At 41.5% G+C, this 15,665-nt stretch overlaps 2 protein-coding genes across 3 annotated transcripts; one reads left to right on the top strand and one right to left on the bottom strand.

Moving 5' to 3' along the window:
• Positions 1-656: 656 nt before the first annotated feature.
• On the bottom strand, positions 657-4,593 carry LOC311120086 (proteasome subunit alpha type-4-like). 2 transcript variants are annotated; one of them, XM_084194700.1, is made up of 9 exons: positions 4,518-4,593; positions 4,056-4,084; positions 3,024-3,066; positions 2,732-2,894; positions 2,343-2,420; positions 2,078-2,166; positions 1,752-1,882; positions 1,236-1,359; positions 657-905 (listed from the first exon to the last, which is right to left on the bottom strand). In XM_084194700.1, exons 2-9 carry the CDS (start codon positions 4,056-4,058, stop codon positions 751-753), a joined length of 786 nt encoding a protein of 261 aa, XP_084050826.1. In that variant the 5' UTR covers positions 4,059-4,084; positions 4,518-4,593; the 3' UTR covers positions 657-750. The 2 variants fall into 2 exon arrangements, with proteins under 2 accessions (XP_084050826.1, XP_084050827.1); XM_084194701.1 differs by having other exon boundaries at positions 4,056-4,098; positions 4,518-4,563.
• A 6,201-nt stretch (positions 4,594-10,794) lies between these two features.
• Positions 10,795-15,451, top strand: LOC311120090 (solute carrier family 25 member 44-like). The gene is made up of 4 exons (XM_084194704.1): positions 10,795-11,101; positions 12,111-12,782; positions 13,069-13,196; positions 13,531-15,451. The coding sequence occupies exons 2-4, from the start codon at positions 12,152-12,154 to the stop codon at positions 13,720-13,722; spliced, it is 951 nt and encodes a 316-aa protein (XP_084050830.1). The 5' UTR covers positions 10,795-11,101; positions 12,111-12,151; the 3' UTR covers positions 13,723-15,451.
• Positions 15,452-15,665: the final 214 nt, after the last annotated feature.

Raw genomic sequence — 15,665 nt, forward strand, 5'->3', positions numbered from 1 at the left:
AATGTTGCTCACACTTAAGAGGTTTATCTTAGGTCAGGGGAGCACTAAATACATACATACTGTGTACTAGACTCACTTGACATTCTTCTTGTGCATTCAGTTGAGAAGATTAGGCTGCATGTGTGAAAGCAAGCGCCTACATTCCCCTGTAGCTGATCCAACATACTATACACACATCCCCTTCCTACTTTCTAAACTATTGTGTTCTAGAATTTCTATATACACACACATTTCAGATTTCCATTTTCATGTAATGACACTACAGATGGAATAAAAGTCCTGTTATACCTCTGTTCTTGTCGGTATTGTGTTTTGGCACCAGTTAACAGCCCATGTGTAATGATGTGAATCAAATTATATTGCCTACAAGTATATTGGTTCTTCTTAAGAGAAACAAGGAGATACTAGCTGAACTTAATTTACATTTTAGTCATTTAGCAGACGCTTAATAACAAGTGTTTTGCTACGGTGTACGCTACTGAACATGACCCAGTTCACAACACATTGAAATTCTGTAAACAATCAGGACATACCCTGTGGCCTTAATCTTTCCCTTGCCTTGGCGGGTTACTGAAGTCTTCAAAGTATTTCTGAGAAGTCTGCCTGGATACACAATAATGGTTATCACAACATAATGAAAATAGAGATTCTATCAGTACATTTGGTTTCAATGTTTTAATAAAGAAAAAGACTAACAAGAGCGTAACACGTTACGGGTGTTTTAGGAAAGTATGAATTTGAAACGAGTGTTTATTTGTCCTTCTCCTTCTGTTCTTTGTCTTTCTTGTCTTTCTCTGCCTTGGCCTCTTCGGCCTCGTGTCGTTTGATCAGCTCCTCCACCTCTTTCTGTTTCAGCACCTTGATCTTGGTCTTTCCGTCTTCTCGCGTCAGGGTGGCTATTTCCACTGGGGAGGTCAAGATATCCATGAGTCATAACGTCTATGTTCATATCTCAGGGTGCATTACAGACGTATAGCTTACTATATACATCTCTATACAACATATTTATTATATACAGTATTGTGTGTATAATGTACAACAGCTGATAATGTCTAATGTTTTAGACATCATCATCTTCATCATTTCTAGCCTACTCTCCATAGAACAGCTGTGGATTAGGATAACACCGTCCCACTCTACACAAGACCATCTACAGTCTGGGTTTACTCAGTGTGTTCCAAGGCAGGAGAGGCTCAGTAGTTGTTTAGAATGGTGATGTCCGGTGTGGATCTTACCTTTCTCCGCCGAGAGCTTGCTGACGTCCATGGTCTTGTTCAGGACTTTGACGGCCAACGCCAGGGCAGAGGACAGTGACATCTCGCCCTCTTTGAAATCCTGCTTCAACATGGACACTGCAGCCTGGGGAGGAGAAGATACAACATGATGATTTAGACAACAGGTGGGTCTAATCCTGAATGCTGATTGGTTAAAACCGCATTCCAGCCGGTGTCTATTCCACAGTTAACACCGGCTAAATCTATGACGTTAATGATATAACACCTCAGTACCACTCAATGAGATAATTGTGTCTATTTTCATTGAGATGTAGTATGCCAGTTAGGCAGCCATAAGTCTGATATCCAGCCAAGGGCTGAATTGTTGAAATTTTATGCCACAAAAGTGTATATTTTCAATTCCCAGTCAACACCGTAGCACCATCTACTGTGACGTTTCACGTCTTTACTTTGTGGCAATGCTACTGCCAAAACAATGAATGTGCATTGTGCCAACGTTGACGACAGCAGGCTTACCGCGCTGTTGTTGCCGATGCAAGTAGCCTTCCATCCTCCATAGTTTCCACTGGGGTCACTCTGGTAGAGCTGGAAGCCGTAGTGTTTGTCCCAGCCCATGTAGAGCAGAGACACTCCAAACGGCCTCTTCCCTGAAGACACACAACACATCAAACACAATCAAAAACGTGTGCTGACCCTAACTGTACTCTGTTGCCTCTGGTATGTTCTTTTCACACAGCCCTTTGGTCCAGTATGGTTCCAGCAACTATGGTGGAAGTGTAACCAGGGTGGCGTTTACTAGAGAACCCAACGGAGGTGTTTGTGGCCTCTGTCTATTAGCTAACCTCCAAACTGTGTGTAGGCCTGTTTGATGTCACACAACGCGGTCACCAACTGCTCACAGGGGATTGGCTCCTGGTACTGCAGTAGATATCTGTGTGAATTAAATAACACATACACATTATCTGTCAGATAGACACAGTGATAGATTACTAGGGGTGCCTTGTTGGTCTTGCACTAACACAAACTAACACCATACATGGCTTTGTATATGAATTAATGAACAAATGTGTCACAGGTAGAGACCGTGGACTTTACTACCCTACATACCTCTGTGCTATTAGCCTCAGCTCATTGGTTAGCACGTTAGCATCGGAGGTGATACCGGCAACACTGCAAGCCATGTCTCTGAAACGATATGACACCAAATCAAATCACAGAGCAGTCCATGGGTATAATGTAGCAGCATGGCTGACATCTACTAACAACTGGATTGTGATGGAGCAAAGCATCCCAGCTTCAGAGTAGGAGTGCTGATCTAGGATCAGTTTAGCCTTTTAGATCATAATGAATACGATTACAGGGACAGGGCAGACCTGATCTTAGATCAGCACTCCTAGTCTTGAGACGCTTTATGAGCAGGTCCTGATCTGTCTTGTTGGCATGCTTATAGTAGTGCTACATATAAGCCTGGCAAGGGAGACTATTGTCATACTCACTCATTGAGCTTGTAGATCTTCTCCGAGAAGAAAACCTCATCAAGCAGCTTGTGGATGTTCCGCCTCTCTGCAGCCAACAGTACACCGTCATTTGCTAAAATCCCAAGACATGAGCCGGCGTGGCCAATAGCCTCCATGGCATACTCCACCTGATATAAGCGTCCTGTAAAGCAGCAACTAGAAATTGTTGTGTCTGACATGGTTGGTCAGAGAACACTTGACAGTATAGTCTTGAATGTGATGATAACATTCATTATGGACAGTAACTCGTTATTGGAAAGATAACACTTGCCTTCAGGTGAGAAAATGGTAGTCCGGGAATCATATCTACGAGACTACAAAAATAAATAAGTGTTATCAATTTCTGAAGAAAGCACCCAAGTAAAGGCTGAAAGGTAGTCAACTGCATCATATTAAACATGTACAGGTAACTGCCAAAATAAAGGAAACACATGAGTAAATGAGGGATATAAGATATATTGAAAGGAGGTGCTTCCACACATTTGTAGTTCCCGAGTTAATTAAGCAATTAACATTCCAGCATGCTTTGGGTCGTTTATAAAAAGTACCCAGTTGCCAATTTTTTTGGCTACCATGGCTTGAAGAATAGATCTCAGGTGACTTTGAAAGAGGGATCTCAAAGGAACATACGGGGTTTAAAGGGTGTGTGTCTCAGTCACCAGATCTCAACCCAATTGAACACATATGGGAGATTCTGGAGAAGTGCCTGAGACAGCGTTTTCCACCACCATCAAACAAAACACCAAATGATAGAAGTTCTCGTGGAAGAATGGTGTCACATCCCTCCATTAGAGCTCCAGACACTTGTAGAATATATGCCATGGCGCATTGCAGCTGTTCTGGCGGCTCACCGCCCTATCAAAGTTGCACTTTACCGAAACCGTTCCGCCATTTCCTGTTTGGTAAAACTCTAATAGTTTGCCTAATTTCAGTTTGTGACAAAATAAGCTAGTATAGTGTAGAGAATCATTGTATCATCTAAACCGCTGTGAAATATATTTTCCATAACCACATTTTTTTTTTTTTTTTCAGCTGTTTGAAGCTGGTGTACAAAACAGAAAGTAAAAGATGCAAAAACAAAACTTAACAGGGAGCATAGAAATAGCGCACATAGAACATATATACCGCTTCTTAGTCTTGCGTTCACGTAGAATTATAGATCTATAACTACATTTATGTGAATTTTGTCGGGTCGCCCAAAAAGTGACATATTGCCACTTTAAGACACTATGTTGGTGTTTCCTTTATTTTGGAAGTTACCTGTACATTACAGATAATAACATTAACGTAGCTAGCTACTTACCATGATTCAGCCTGCCTGTAAAATAAAACCTGCGAAACCAACACTTCCAATAATATTAATGAAGGTCCATAATACAAATCTCAAAACAATAAGAACTGCTGGTTAATTCGCTAACGTGAGCTATATTATTTGATTACAAAGAATATCTAGCTAGCCAATTAGAAAGTTAACATATAGCTACAGTAGTAGCTGAATTAGCTAGAGTAGTGAGAAAACGTTAGCGAAGTCACGTTAGTTAATTCATACAAGGCAAATGTGTTACAAACAGAAATATGCTAGCTAGCCAGCCAGCATGCTAACCTTAGCTAGCTAACTTTACAATGCCTGGAGAGGCTAGCTGACTTTTGGGGCCGTTTTAACAACAGGTCACGTATATGCAATTTATAAGATATGCCCCCAATGTTTTACTTTTATAGTAAACGTGTGGCTAAACAGACAGTAATATAAAACATCGCTATTTACCTTAGCTAGCCTGATGTAGTAGTTTGTTGCTGACACACACTGCTGCGAAGCAGACAAGAATAACTAAGCACTTCCGGGTCCCGGTTTTTTGGACTCCTTCAGAATAAAAGTTCCGTCCTGTATACATTGTAAATTAATAATTAGGGTTTAAAATGTTGTAAATGTTCACAATTATCAATATATTTTATACTAGTTATCATACAAAGAATAATTAAAAGTATTTCTATACGAGATGCCCCATGTAGCTCAGTTGGTAGAGCATGGCGCTTGCAACGCCAGGGTTGTGGGTTCGTTTCCCACTGAGGCCAGTATGAAAATGTATGCACTCACTAACTGTAAGTCGTTCTGGATAAGAGCGTCTGCTAAATGACTTAAATGTCATTTATTGGTTTATTTTTTCAAGCCTAAATGGTCAACAATATTTTTTGTGTGTGTACTATCATTTATTGCACCATTCAACATTATCTGTACTTTATGTTGCAGTAAAAGGGGGGTCCATTCTACTCAGGAGCCCTTTTAGTTTCCAAATCCACAGAGTTTAAACCCAGAGGAGCGCCACTGCTCATTTGGCGGCCCCTATAGTGTGGCCCATCAACTTAAATCCAATTTAAGAGCGTCAGATAAATGACGTAAATGTTTTTTTAAAATGTAAATGTAAATTTTCATATTGTACATATATATATTGCACCATACAACATTATCTGTAGGTTGTGTCGCAGTAAAAGGGGGGTCCATTCTAGTCAGGAACACTTCTAGTTTCCTCTGGGTGTAAACCAGTGGAGGCTCTTCAGAGGAGGAAGGGAAGGACCATCCTCCTCAGTGAATTTCATTAAAATAAAAATAGTGAAACATTAAAAAAGTTATCCTTTTTAGATATTAATGGGTTAAGACTGGGGATAACCAGGAGAAAGAGATTAGCTCATCTCGTTGGAATGTTGCCTAGGGCTAGGGGAGCAGTAGTGAAGTTAGGCAGTATTTAGGTCATAAAAGTGAGCTACCAAATTAAGGCCTGGCTATTTGTGGTTGTTTTTCAAATTGGGTTTTTCAAACAAAAAACAACACACCTAGTATGATGTTTATAAAGCCTTGTTGTTTCAATTTTGGGGGGGTTTCAGCAGCTCAAGGGTGATAGGTCTTAGAGGAGCACACACACAGTGAATTTTATGGAGTTTTTTAGCTTTTGGCTGAGTTTGGGGTATATATGATTTCTTATGAGAATGAATGTCATGAGGACTTAATGAACACTTGGGATAACTAACATTTATGAAATATTTAGAATAATGGTAATGTTTAGTATACTATGGGATTAAACAGTTCGTTAAATGATTTCAATTGCCTCTGAACTCTGTTTTAACCTTCTGGTGTTATTTTAATCATCCACACTAGTAAATTCTAAAGGCATGAGAGGAGGACTTTAAGATAGTTTATTTTACTAAGTTGAGGGTAATTTGTAATACTGTGCAAATTGTGAAGAAGATTATAGTTTGGTAATAGTATATTTGATTTGAACCATAAAATAACAGAAGAGAGAGTGGAGGAATGGCAATTGGATAATGAATTACCAATATTAACTAAAGTGATTGTTTAGGTAGGTGGTAATATTGACACATGGCCAAATCATGTGTCAAAAAGGTGGATGGTTGGATTAAATATTAAATAAATACGAAGGAGAGGACAAAATACTTTAAAAAAACAAAACAAAAAAACAAGTATGATAGTTTATTAACCACACCTGTATGTCAGAGGTTTTGTGCCCCACAGGTGAACTAAAGGAGAAGGTGACCCACTCTATCTAACCAGGAGACTGAATCAGGCCTGGCGGGAAGGGCCCTACCAAGTACTGCCTTTGCCAGCAGAATAGCTGAGAGATCCATCTGGGTGCATGTCACTCACTGCAAAAAGGTAAACCCAGCTACACCTGACGAATAAACACAGAGTTAGGAGAAAGATCCGATCACCACTAGGGCTCGGGGGTTGGCTCCTTAACGAAGATTCCCTTACCCTGTCTGATCATCCCTGTGTGAGTTCGATAGAAGGTGAAGCAATGGGTTGGCCTCTGGCGTCTGACATGTTCTCAGGGCGAGGGTGGGGATTCACAGGTCTCCCGACGGTAGGTAGCTGTCTGATTGTGGGGGCCATATTCCTAACACACACGGACCCTCCTGTTTCAGCCAGAAGTGGTAGTTAACCTAACACAAGTTGAAAAGGCATAGGAGACAGCTAGACGTAGGGAAAGGGGAAATACTAGGGACTTTAGGGAAGGACATCACCAATCTCCATACACAGTTTAGGGTTGTGAAAGTAGGGAGTTATCAGAAATGGCAGTGCGACCCATATAAGGGTAGGTACTGTCTGAAAGTCTGAATTATGCTAAAACAGATTACAGACCTGACAGGTGAGATATCTTCTTCAACTGGGGCACCCTATAGAGTAAACCTCTCTGAGGGAGGTAGTGAGACAGTGCAAACTATAGACCTGAAGGAAGTAGTACAGATGGAGACGGAGTAAATAGATTTTAACCTGTGGTTGGAATGGATTCAGTATATGGTCTAAAGAGGACTGTTATGCCTGTAGGACAGCCAAACCAAGGTTAACAACTACTCCGTTCCCCTTGACAGGCTTTGACTCTCTGTCAGGTTTATCCTCCATGCAAGCCACCTGGGGATGTGGTGAAAGAGTCTTATGGTAACTTGCACTATCTGTATCCCCCAATAACAAAGTCATCCCGACCTGGGTTGCCTCAGTTTGAAATCACAGGGGATTCTAATTGTTTTTCTAGGACTAGTAAGATAGGATACAGGGTAGGGCCTCTTAGCTCCTGCTCCCACACAGAGAATATCACAACTAAAAGAGACCATGACTAATCTCTCCTCTTTGTTGCAGCCAGAGGATTTTAGGAACCAATACCAGGCCCGAGCTGACATCTGATGGTTGTGTGGTGATAACTGATTGTGAACTCACCTACATACGCAAACAATCAAACGTGTCAGAGACTGGTGAGTTGTCACATAGAAAGTAGGACCTCCTCCTGGGATCCTTTGATGAAAGGATATATATTGATGGGATAGCAGTACCCCGAGGGGTTCCAGAACAATTCAAAGCTAGGAATCAGATCGCAGCTGGGTTTGAATCAAGTATTTTCTGGTGGTCAACAATTAATAAAAATGTAGATTGGATAAATTATATTTAATATAACCAGCAAAAGATTTATAAACCACACTCGTGATGCAATAAAGGGATTAGCTGAGCAGACAGCGGCAACTAGCTTAATGGCATGGCAGAATATAATAGCTTTAGATATGCTTTTGGCTGAGCGGGACGGGGTTTGTGTTCTGTTTGGATATATGTGCTGTACTTTCATCTCCAACAACATAGCACCGGACGGGCCCGTGACCAAAGCGCTTGAGTGACCATCACCACGCTGGCGAACGAACTGGTTGAGAACTCTGGTATTGATAGCTCCATAAACGGTTGGTTTGATAACATATTTGGTAAATGGAAAACTATTGTTGTGACTATTCTGGGTGAAGTTATAGCTTCTATGGGTAGACTTGTTCTTTGTGGATGTTGTTTTATTTCCTGTGTCTGAGGGTTGGTGAGAAAAGGAGATGGAGAAGGTGGTTTCCAAACAGATGGTGAGATACGGCCCAATCCCGGACTCCGACCTAAGGAATGAAGGATATGACCTACCAGGCTTGGTGGAGTGACACTCTAGAGGGTGTCTAAAGGGGGCCAAAATTTACTTCCCTGTTGGTGTTTTATGTTTTAATAATCTTATGTTTTGTGTTCTATTAATCCTGTGTTTTATGCTTTATTAATCAAGTTAACCATTGAGAATGTTTGTCTTTCCTTATGTGAAGGTTTGAAGTGCCTGGGTGACTTGTGGCCAACCGTTTGCAAGTTGGGTGTAGATGGAAGGACTGAAGGACTTTTATTATCAAATTGTCTATTAATAAAAGTGTTTATTTTTGTTTGTATTGTATTTTAATGAGTGACACCCTAGAGGGCGTCAAAAGGGGGAATTGTTGGGTTCTATTTTTATCATAATTGGATCTGTATGTGATGGATAGCTTGGAAGGAATGCATTAATGAACTGTACTGATATAGATTGTTTCACATAACAGGCTGTTATTCATGTGGGGAACGTTGGGGGTAGGACAGATAAGACTTGTGTTTCTTGCAGATGCGAACACTCTCTCTTTGTAGTCTGTGAAACTGTCCTTGAACATGGAGTACAGTGGAATGGTGTCTTTTCGGTGCTGACTCCGCAGGTTATTATCATAGCAACTATGCCTGGCAACAAATGGAGTGCCGAGGAGTTGGGACCAACCCCTGCGCCAACGGATTGGCTGAATGGAGTCTGGACCACACTCAGTCCTTTGCTCTGGTTGGCCAACAGAAGAGGTGGAGGCTTTCTGTCAGAGTGTTTGAGAAAGAATCTGTAAACAATAATTCTAGTTAACTGAGTGCCCTGCGTGGTATTTCAGTGGACCCGCATATACGAACCTTCATACTTATCATACATACATTTTGCATATAATAAATTGAGCTTGGATTGAAGATCTCTTGATTCTTATTCCAATACCAGATTTGAATTACGCAATTTCTAACAGTAAGCTTTTGGTTTTAGTAATTTATTGCGACCGGGCCCGCCTGTGTAACTGCTAAACAGCTTGCTGTACACTGTGCTGCATGATTGGGTTAAACATGCGTTGTAGTAGCTATGTTGACTATGACGTTAATATGGTGAAAAGGATGTAGCCTGTGTGTAGCCGTTAGCGGTTTTGATATGAAAGTTTAGCTTGGGAAAGGTTTTTTCGGCTGGTCACAGACAGCTGTTGTATTGTGCACTGAAGTCCACAAGCGAAGAGAAAAGGTGAGAGGAGGAGAGAGCGTAGATGCGAGAAGGAATTATATATACAATGAGAAAAGTGATAATGTGGTTTATATGTGGCTGGTAGTTTGTGTGTGTGTGTGTGTGATCAGGGGTGTATTCATTCCGCCGATTCGGTTGAAGAACGTTTCTTAAACGGAAGCAAACGGAACAAACATACCTGAATTTGTCCAATAGAATCTCGTTTGCAACTGTTGGACTAATGATTACAACCTAGATCAGCTAGATGCAGGCAAGAATGTGCAAGGCGGTATTGAATGTGTAACTGTCTGTCACCTAGATTACGCAAATTTCTCTCGACCTGTGCACTTACGTTGTAAAATTTCATTCGTAGACCAGGTTGTAGCAACCTCATGATGGGTATAGGGAAACTTTGAGTATCATGTAGTAACCTAAACCTATCGATGTTACATTGAGCTGGGTGAATGGAATATGAATGACAGTCATCCAATATGCTGTAATAGAAATAAAGCCATGCTCATAAAATAAAATTAAAAAACGTCCTCCCTCATCTTAAAGGCACCGACCACACTGCACTGTAAAGTCTGTGGATGGGGAAACTAGAAGTGCCCCTGAGTAGAATGGACCTCCTTTTTACTGCAACACAACGTACAGATAGTTGTGTACGGTGCAATATGTATTTCCAGTATGAAAAAAACGATTGGATTTAAGATGATTGGCCACTTTAAGGGCCAAATTAGCAGTGACGCTCCTCTGGGTGTGATGCTGCGTTCAGAACAACTGGGAACTCTGAAAAAAACTTGGTCAAATCATGAAGTCAGTGATCTTCAGATTGGAAAGTCGGAGATCTAGAAAGAGGCCCGAATTCCCGAGTTGGAATTCTGAGTTGGATGACTGTTTAAAACGATTTTTCCCAGTCTGAGCAATTTTTTTCCCGAGTTCCATTTATTTTGAACGCTCGGAAGTCGGAGATTTCCGAGTTTCCAGTTGTTTTGAACGCGGCACAAACGGTGGATTTGGAAACTAAAAGTGCTCCTGAGTAGAATGGACCCCCCTCCCTTTTACTGCGACACAATGTACATGAAGTTGTGTACTACGGTGCAGAATGTTCAATATGAAAAACATACTGAACATCATGCAATACAAATAGGCTAATTAACAATGGGATTTTAAAGTGTTTTCTAAAGTTGATTATTATTATTATACAAAAATTATTAACATTTCCTCATAAAATGTTACGAATTTCGACCATTTGTATTATTTTTCATTGCGGGACTTTCATTTTGAAGGAAAATCGTCGAGGTCACGGCCTTATTCTTGCTTAGTCTTGCTTATTCTTGGTCTGACACACGGGCCATAGAGTTTAGAAAATGCTTTCTCATTGGCAAAGAACTGGTCTAAGAAAATACTGTAGCGCCATCTATCGTCAAGGTGGTGTCTCTCTGTGGTAGCGCAGTACAGTGGAGGAGAAAAGTTGAATTATTACAAAACCCCCTCGCTTGGTGAGCTAAAAAAAACTAAAAAACGCCACCTGCTGGAGCAGACAAATGTTTTGCTCAGTTATCCCTCTCGCTTCGCCTCTTCCTCTCTGGTTTAGTTTGACAACATAAAATCGAATCATAACCCGGACAGATATCTCTAAATTCGTTATCGCTTTACTCACTTGCGGATATGACATTACTATGTCTGACTATGGACATAATATTTTGATAGACATTTGTCCAACGAGGTAAGTTAACGTTTGCTTGTTTAAAATAGTTCACTGTTAGCCTGCTTGCTAGCAAGGACATCAACCAACGCATAGCTGGCTAGCTGCATTATTATTAGCTAACTAGCTAATTTGTGACTACCTACAGTCTAACCTACTGTTTACACATGCACAAGTATTCAACCTATGCATTGTTAGTTAGCATTGTTATTTCCGGATTGCGCGATTGACAATAGGCTTTGGCGTAGGGAACATTGTGTCCTGTGACCTGCAACTAGCAGTATCTTGTAATGTTAGCGCATAGCATAGCTACTTCAGCTGTATAGAACACATTGAAGCTCCCCCCATCAATGTACGACCTGTTTTTACCTTGTCAGGCATTTGATAACATGGTCATGACTGCTACGAAGCAGTACAGTGTATGTTTGACCTTTGATCCTTCCTAACACAAACCCAGTCAGTTTAGACATCGCTCAGGCCTTGTTTTCTGATGTAGTAGTTTGTGAACCATTGTCATGATACTGGTACAGACTTCAGACATTTTACATTTTAGTCATTTAGCAGACGCTCTTATCCAGAGCGACTTACAGTTAGTGAGTGCATACATTTTCATACTGGCCCCCCGTGGGAAACGAACCCACAACCATGGCGTTGCAAGCGCCATACTCTACCAACTGAGCTACAGGGGACTAGTGCCATCTAGAATTCATTACAAGTCGATGCACATTCAATATATAAAATGTATTGGGTATATGTTGTGAAATTATTGGGTATATGTATTGGGTAAATGTTGTGAAATGGTTAGATATTACTTGTTAGATATTACTGCTCTGTCGGAGCTAGAAGCACAAGCATTTCGCTACACCCGCAATAACATCTACTAAACACGCATATGTGACAAATAACATTTGATGTTGTACTACGTTGTGGAGAAACGGTTGACAAATTGGAGTACATTCAAGACTTCCAATGTTGTGCAACCTCGTGGAAGAAAACCTTTGACAGTGTTGTGTGGTCTGTATTTCCCCAGGTAGAGGCTAGTCTGATGAGGGGGCTCTCCAGAGAGGTAGAATGCAACAGAAGAGGAACATCCAGATCATTGAATGGGAGGACCTGGACAAGAGGAAGTTCTACTCCTTCGGGGTATTCATGACCATGACCATCCGGGCCACCGTCTATCCGGCCACCCTCATCCGCACCAGACTGCAAGTGCAGAAGGGCAAGTCGCTCTACAACGGGACCTTCGATGCCTTCTTCAAGATCCTGCGGACCGAGGGCGTGCGGGGCCTCTACCGTGGCTTCATGGTCAACACCTTCACCCTCATATCGGGCCAGGCTTACATCACCACCTACGAGCTGGTGAGGAAATATGTCTCCAACTATTCCAAGGACAATACCGTCAAGTCTCTGGTGGCGGGTGGCACGGCGTCCCTGGTCGCCCAAACCATCACTGTCCCCATAGACGTGATTTCCCAACAGCTGATGATGCAGGGCCAAGGGAAGCACCTGACTCGCTTCCGGGTCAAGCTGAAAACGGAGGCCGACGGGAAGACCAAAATGGCGTTTGGCCAAACCAGGAACATGATTGCTCAGATCTTTGCGGCCGACGGCTTCCGAGGCTTCTACAGGGGATATGTGGCCTCCCTTCTAACATACATCCCAAATAGTGCGGTCTGGTGGCCTTTTTATCACTTTTACGCAGGTATAAAGGAGTGTTTGTTTACAAGGATATTTATCCCAGGACCGGTTTCCCGGACACAGATTAAGCCTAGTCCTGGACAAAAGCACTTCATTGAGCATGCTTTGAGTCCTGGAGGAGGCTTAATCCGGGAAACCTGTCCTTAATGTTATTATTACTATTTTCTTCAAGAAGGGTTGGAGATTAATCATCTCTTATAATAATTATAGTCCATATACAGTCCATATAGTCAACATACATTGTCTATAAGGAGCATTTCAAAGCACAAATCTTCCACAACGTTTCACAGAACAGCTATCCAAAATGGCGCCCAGTGACTGCCCTCATCTACTACTCCAAGCCATGGCCGGACCACTAGCTGCTGCGACTGCATCCACTGTCACCAACCCCATGGATGTGGTCAGAGCTAGAGTGCAGGTAGAGTGCAACTTCAGCTAAATGTACTGGTGGAATGTAAAGGGTCTGTTTGGATAGCCACGTGTGGCCATCATTGGGTCCACTGTTTTCTCTAATAGATTTTAGTGGCACACTGGCACAGTGTATAATCAGGGATAGGCAACCCTGGTCTTGGAGTGCCACAGGCACATTATATATTTTTTTGATTCAATAAAATCCTTCAGTGTCTGTTGCACTCCACGACCAGAATTGCCTACCCAGGGTCTAAATCCTGGAATAGAAAATAGAATTTTACAAAAAAAAAATGTACATGGATAAATACCTTTGTAACAACAGCCTTGTATGTGTGTGACAGGTTGAAGGCAGGACCTCCGTCATCGAGACGTTCAAACACCTGCTGGCAGAGGAGGGATTCTGGGGGATGACCAAAGGGCTGTCTGCACGCATCATATCCTCCATTCCCACCGCCATCGTTATGGTCGTGGGCTACGAAACCCTCAAGAGAGTGAGCTTGCGACCGGAGCTGGTCGACTCTAGACACTGGTAGAGGACATTAGCACCCAATCCCAAACCGACCCCTAACCCATACCCTCTATGCCCTGGTGAGGGGATTAGGGGATAGGTGTTAACAATATGGTAATAGCTACACATTTCCCACTTGAATTTTCACCGCATTATATATACAATCATAGGGGGTAAGGGACACGGATTGATTTGGGATTGGACATGGTTGCTGCGGCCCTGGTTCCAATTCGGCCTCTTGACCTCCCCTGACCTCACCACTGCATAGGTGATAGCAATAGAGCACAATATTGGCCCAGGGACTGAAATGGAACTGGGCCGATAAGATCTGCCTGCTCCTATTCCTTAATGGCTTCCTTGTCCTAATTATTTTGTTTGCCTTTTAAACTACTGTTGCCTTTTAGTGTGAATTGGTGGGGATTTTTATCTTACGTTGTGAGTGAATGAAGGAACAGTAGTTTGAGATTTGATGTCATTAGAATGTGTAATTTGTGACTGGTACACCCTCATGTTGGTTCTAGTGCCGAGCGATTAACCGAAATGTCGGTTATTTTTCGTTTTTTAAACAACTAATTGATCGATGTCTGTTCAATTATTTGAATTCCATTTTGTTCGTTTTTGTCTGAGCGCTATATGCAGTTTCTCTAGAGATAAATCAGATCAAGCCCAAACTGTGCGATTTTTGCAGTATCCAACAGGCCAATATTCTACATAGTTTAGCGCAGAAAACATGGTAATTAACTACAGTGACCATAATCCATTGCGCGCCTACTTGTCCGGTGTGAGAGGGAGAGAAGAGACAGAAGAACGTGATTGGGAGGAATAGAGAGCAGTTGCGTAGTGAGGCATCTACCTGGAAATACATCATCTAAGATTTATAGTTGGTATTCAGCAGTCATAAAAGTATGCCTTATTTACTTTGAAGAACTACTGAAATAGTGATTTAGTCAGACAGCATAGGCAGCAGCTCTATAGAGATGAGATTACTTGGAATGAAATAATAAAGTCATCAAATAAAACAAATGAAATATACACAACAACTGAAATATTTCATTAAAGTAATGTGAATAAATGATGGTTAATACGTGATAAGCAGTAATGGGCAGTCACTACCATCATGGGACTTTTAATTGTTTTATTCTGTGGTAAAGCATTCAACACACATAATGCATAGATTTTTTTATTATTGAACCGACCTCAAAAAGCACTAATCGCTCAGCACTAGTTGGTTCCTTCAGGGATTCGTTGTCATTTGTTTTTCAACAGGCATAAACACTGAACTGATCCATCACTCCTAATGTATTTCTACTGTCTTAGTAATAGGATAGATCAACTTAAATCTGTTTAAAGCTGCCCTCTAGCCTTTATCAGGTTTAGTCCTAGGAGGTAGCAACAGCAAATTGCATACACAATTTCAGCTCAAACACACATGACAAAACAACCAATTAGGGCACATGTTCCTCTTCTTTGACTTTGCACTTGCGAAGACCCTCCCCTTTAGTCCTGCCAACCTAATCTCGTCCACCCAGCCAGCTCTCTAGCAATTGAGCCTGGGGTCGGACAAGGTTACTCCGAGTACAAAATAAAGAAGTTGGTAGAGTCACACTATTTAACAGAAATCCAGGCTATGGAGGGTAGATTTAAATGATAAAATGATGATATTAGTAGTACATGTAACTGTGCTGTGTTTAGGGCAGCCATCTTATTGTGAATAAAAAAAGACGTGATGCTGTAAATTATACTGTTAAAGCACATTGTTTCCAATTAATGTCTTCACCTCAACTCCAGTATTCAATAGTTTGAACCCTGGTATTTAGCATTGCTGCTGTGACAATATTAGCAATATTCAACTAATATTGTACTGAACAATCAAGGTTGTTGGCCAATTGTGAAATGCTAACTGTTGTAGTTTTAAAATATTCAGTAAATTAATTTTTTGATGGTTTCAGGGCTGGTACTTTGGGAGGG

Source organism: Coregonus lavaretus (assembly GCF_964263955.1).
Source record: "Coregonus lavaretus genome assembly, contig: HAP1_SCAFFOLD_2849, whole genome shotgun sequence".
NCBI lineage: Eukaryota > Metazoa > Chordata > Actinopteri > Salmoniformes > Salmonidae > Coregonus > Coregonus lavaretus.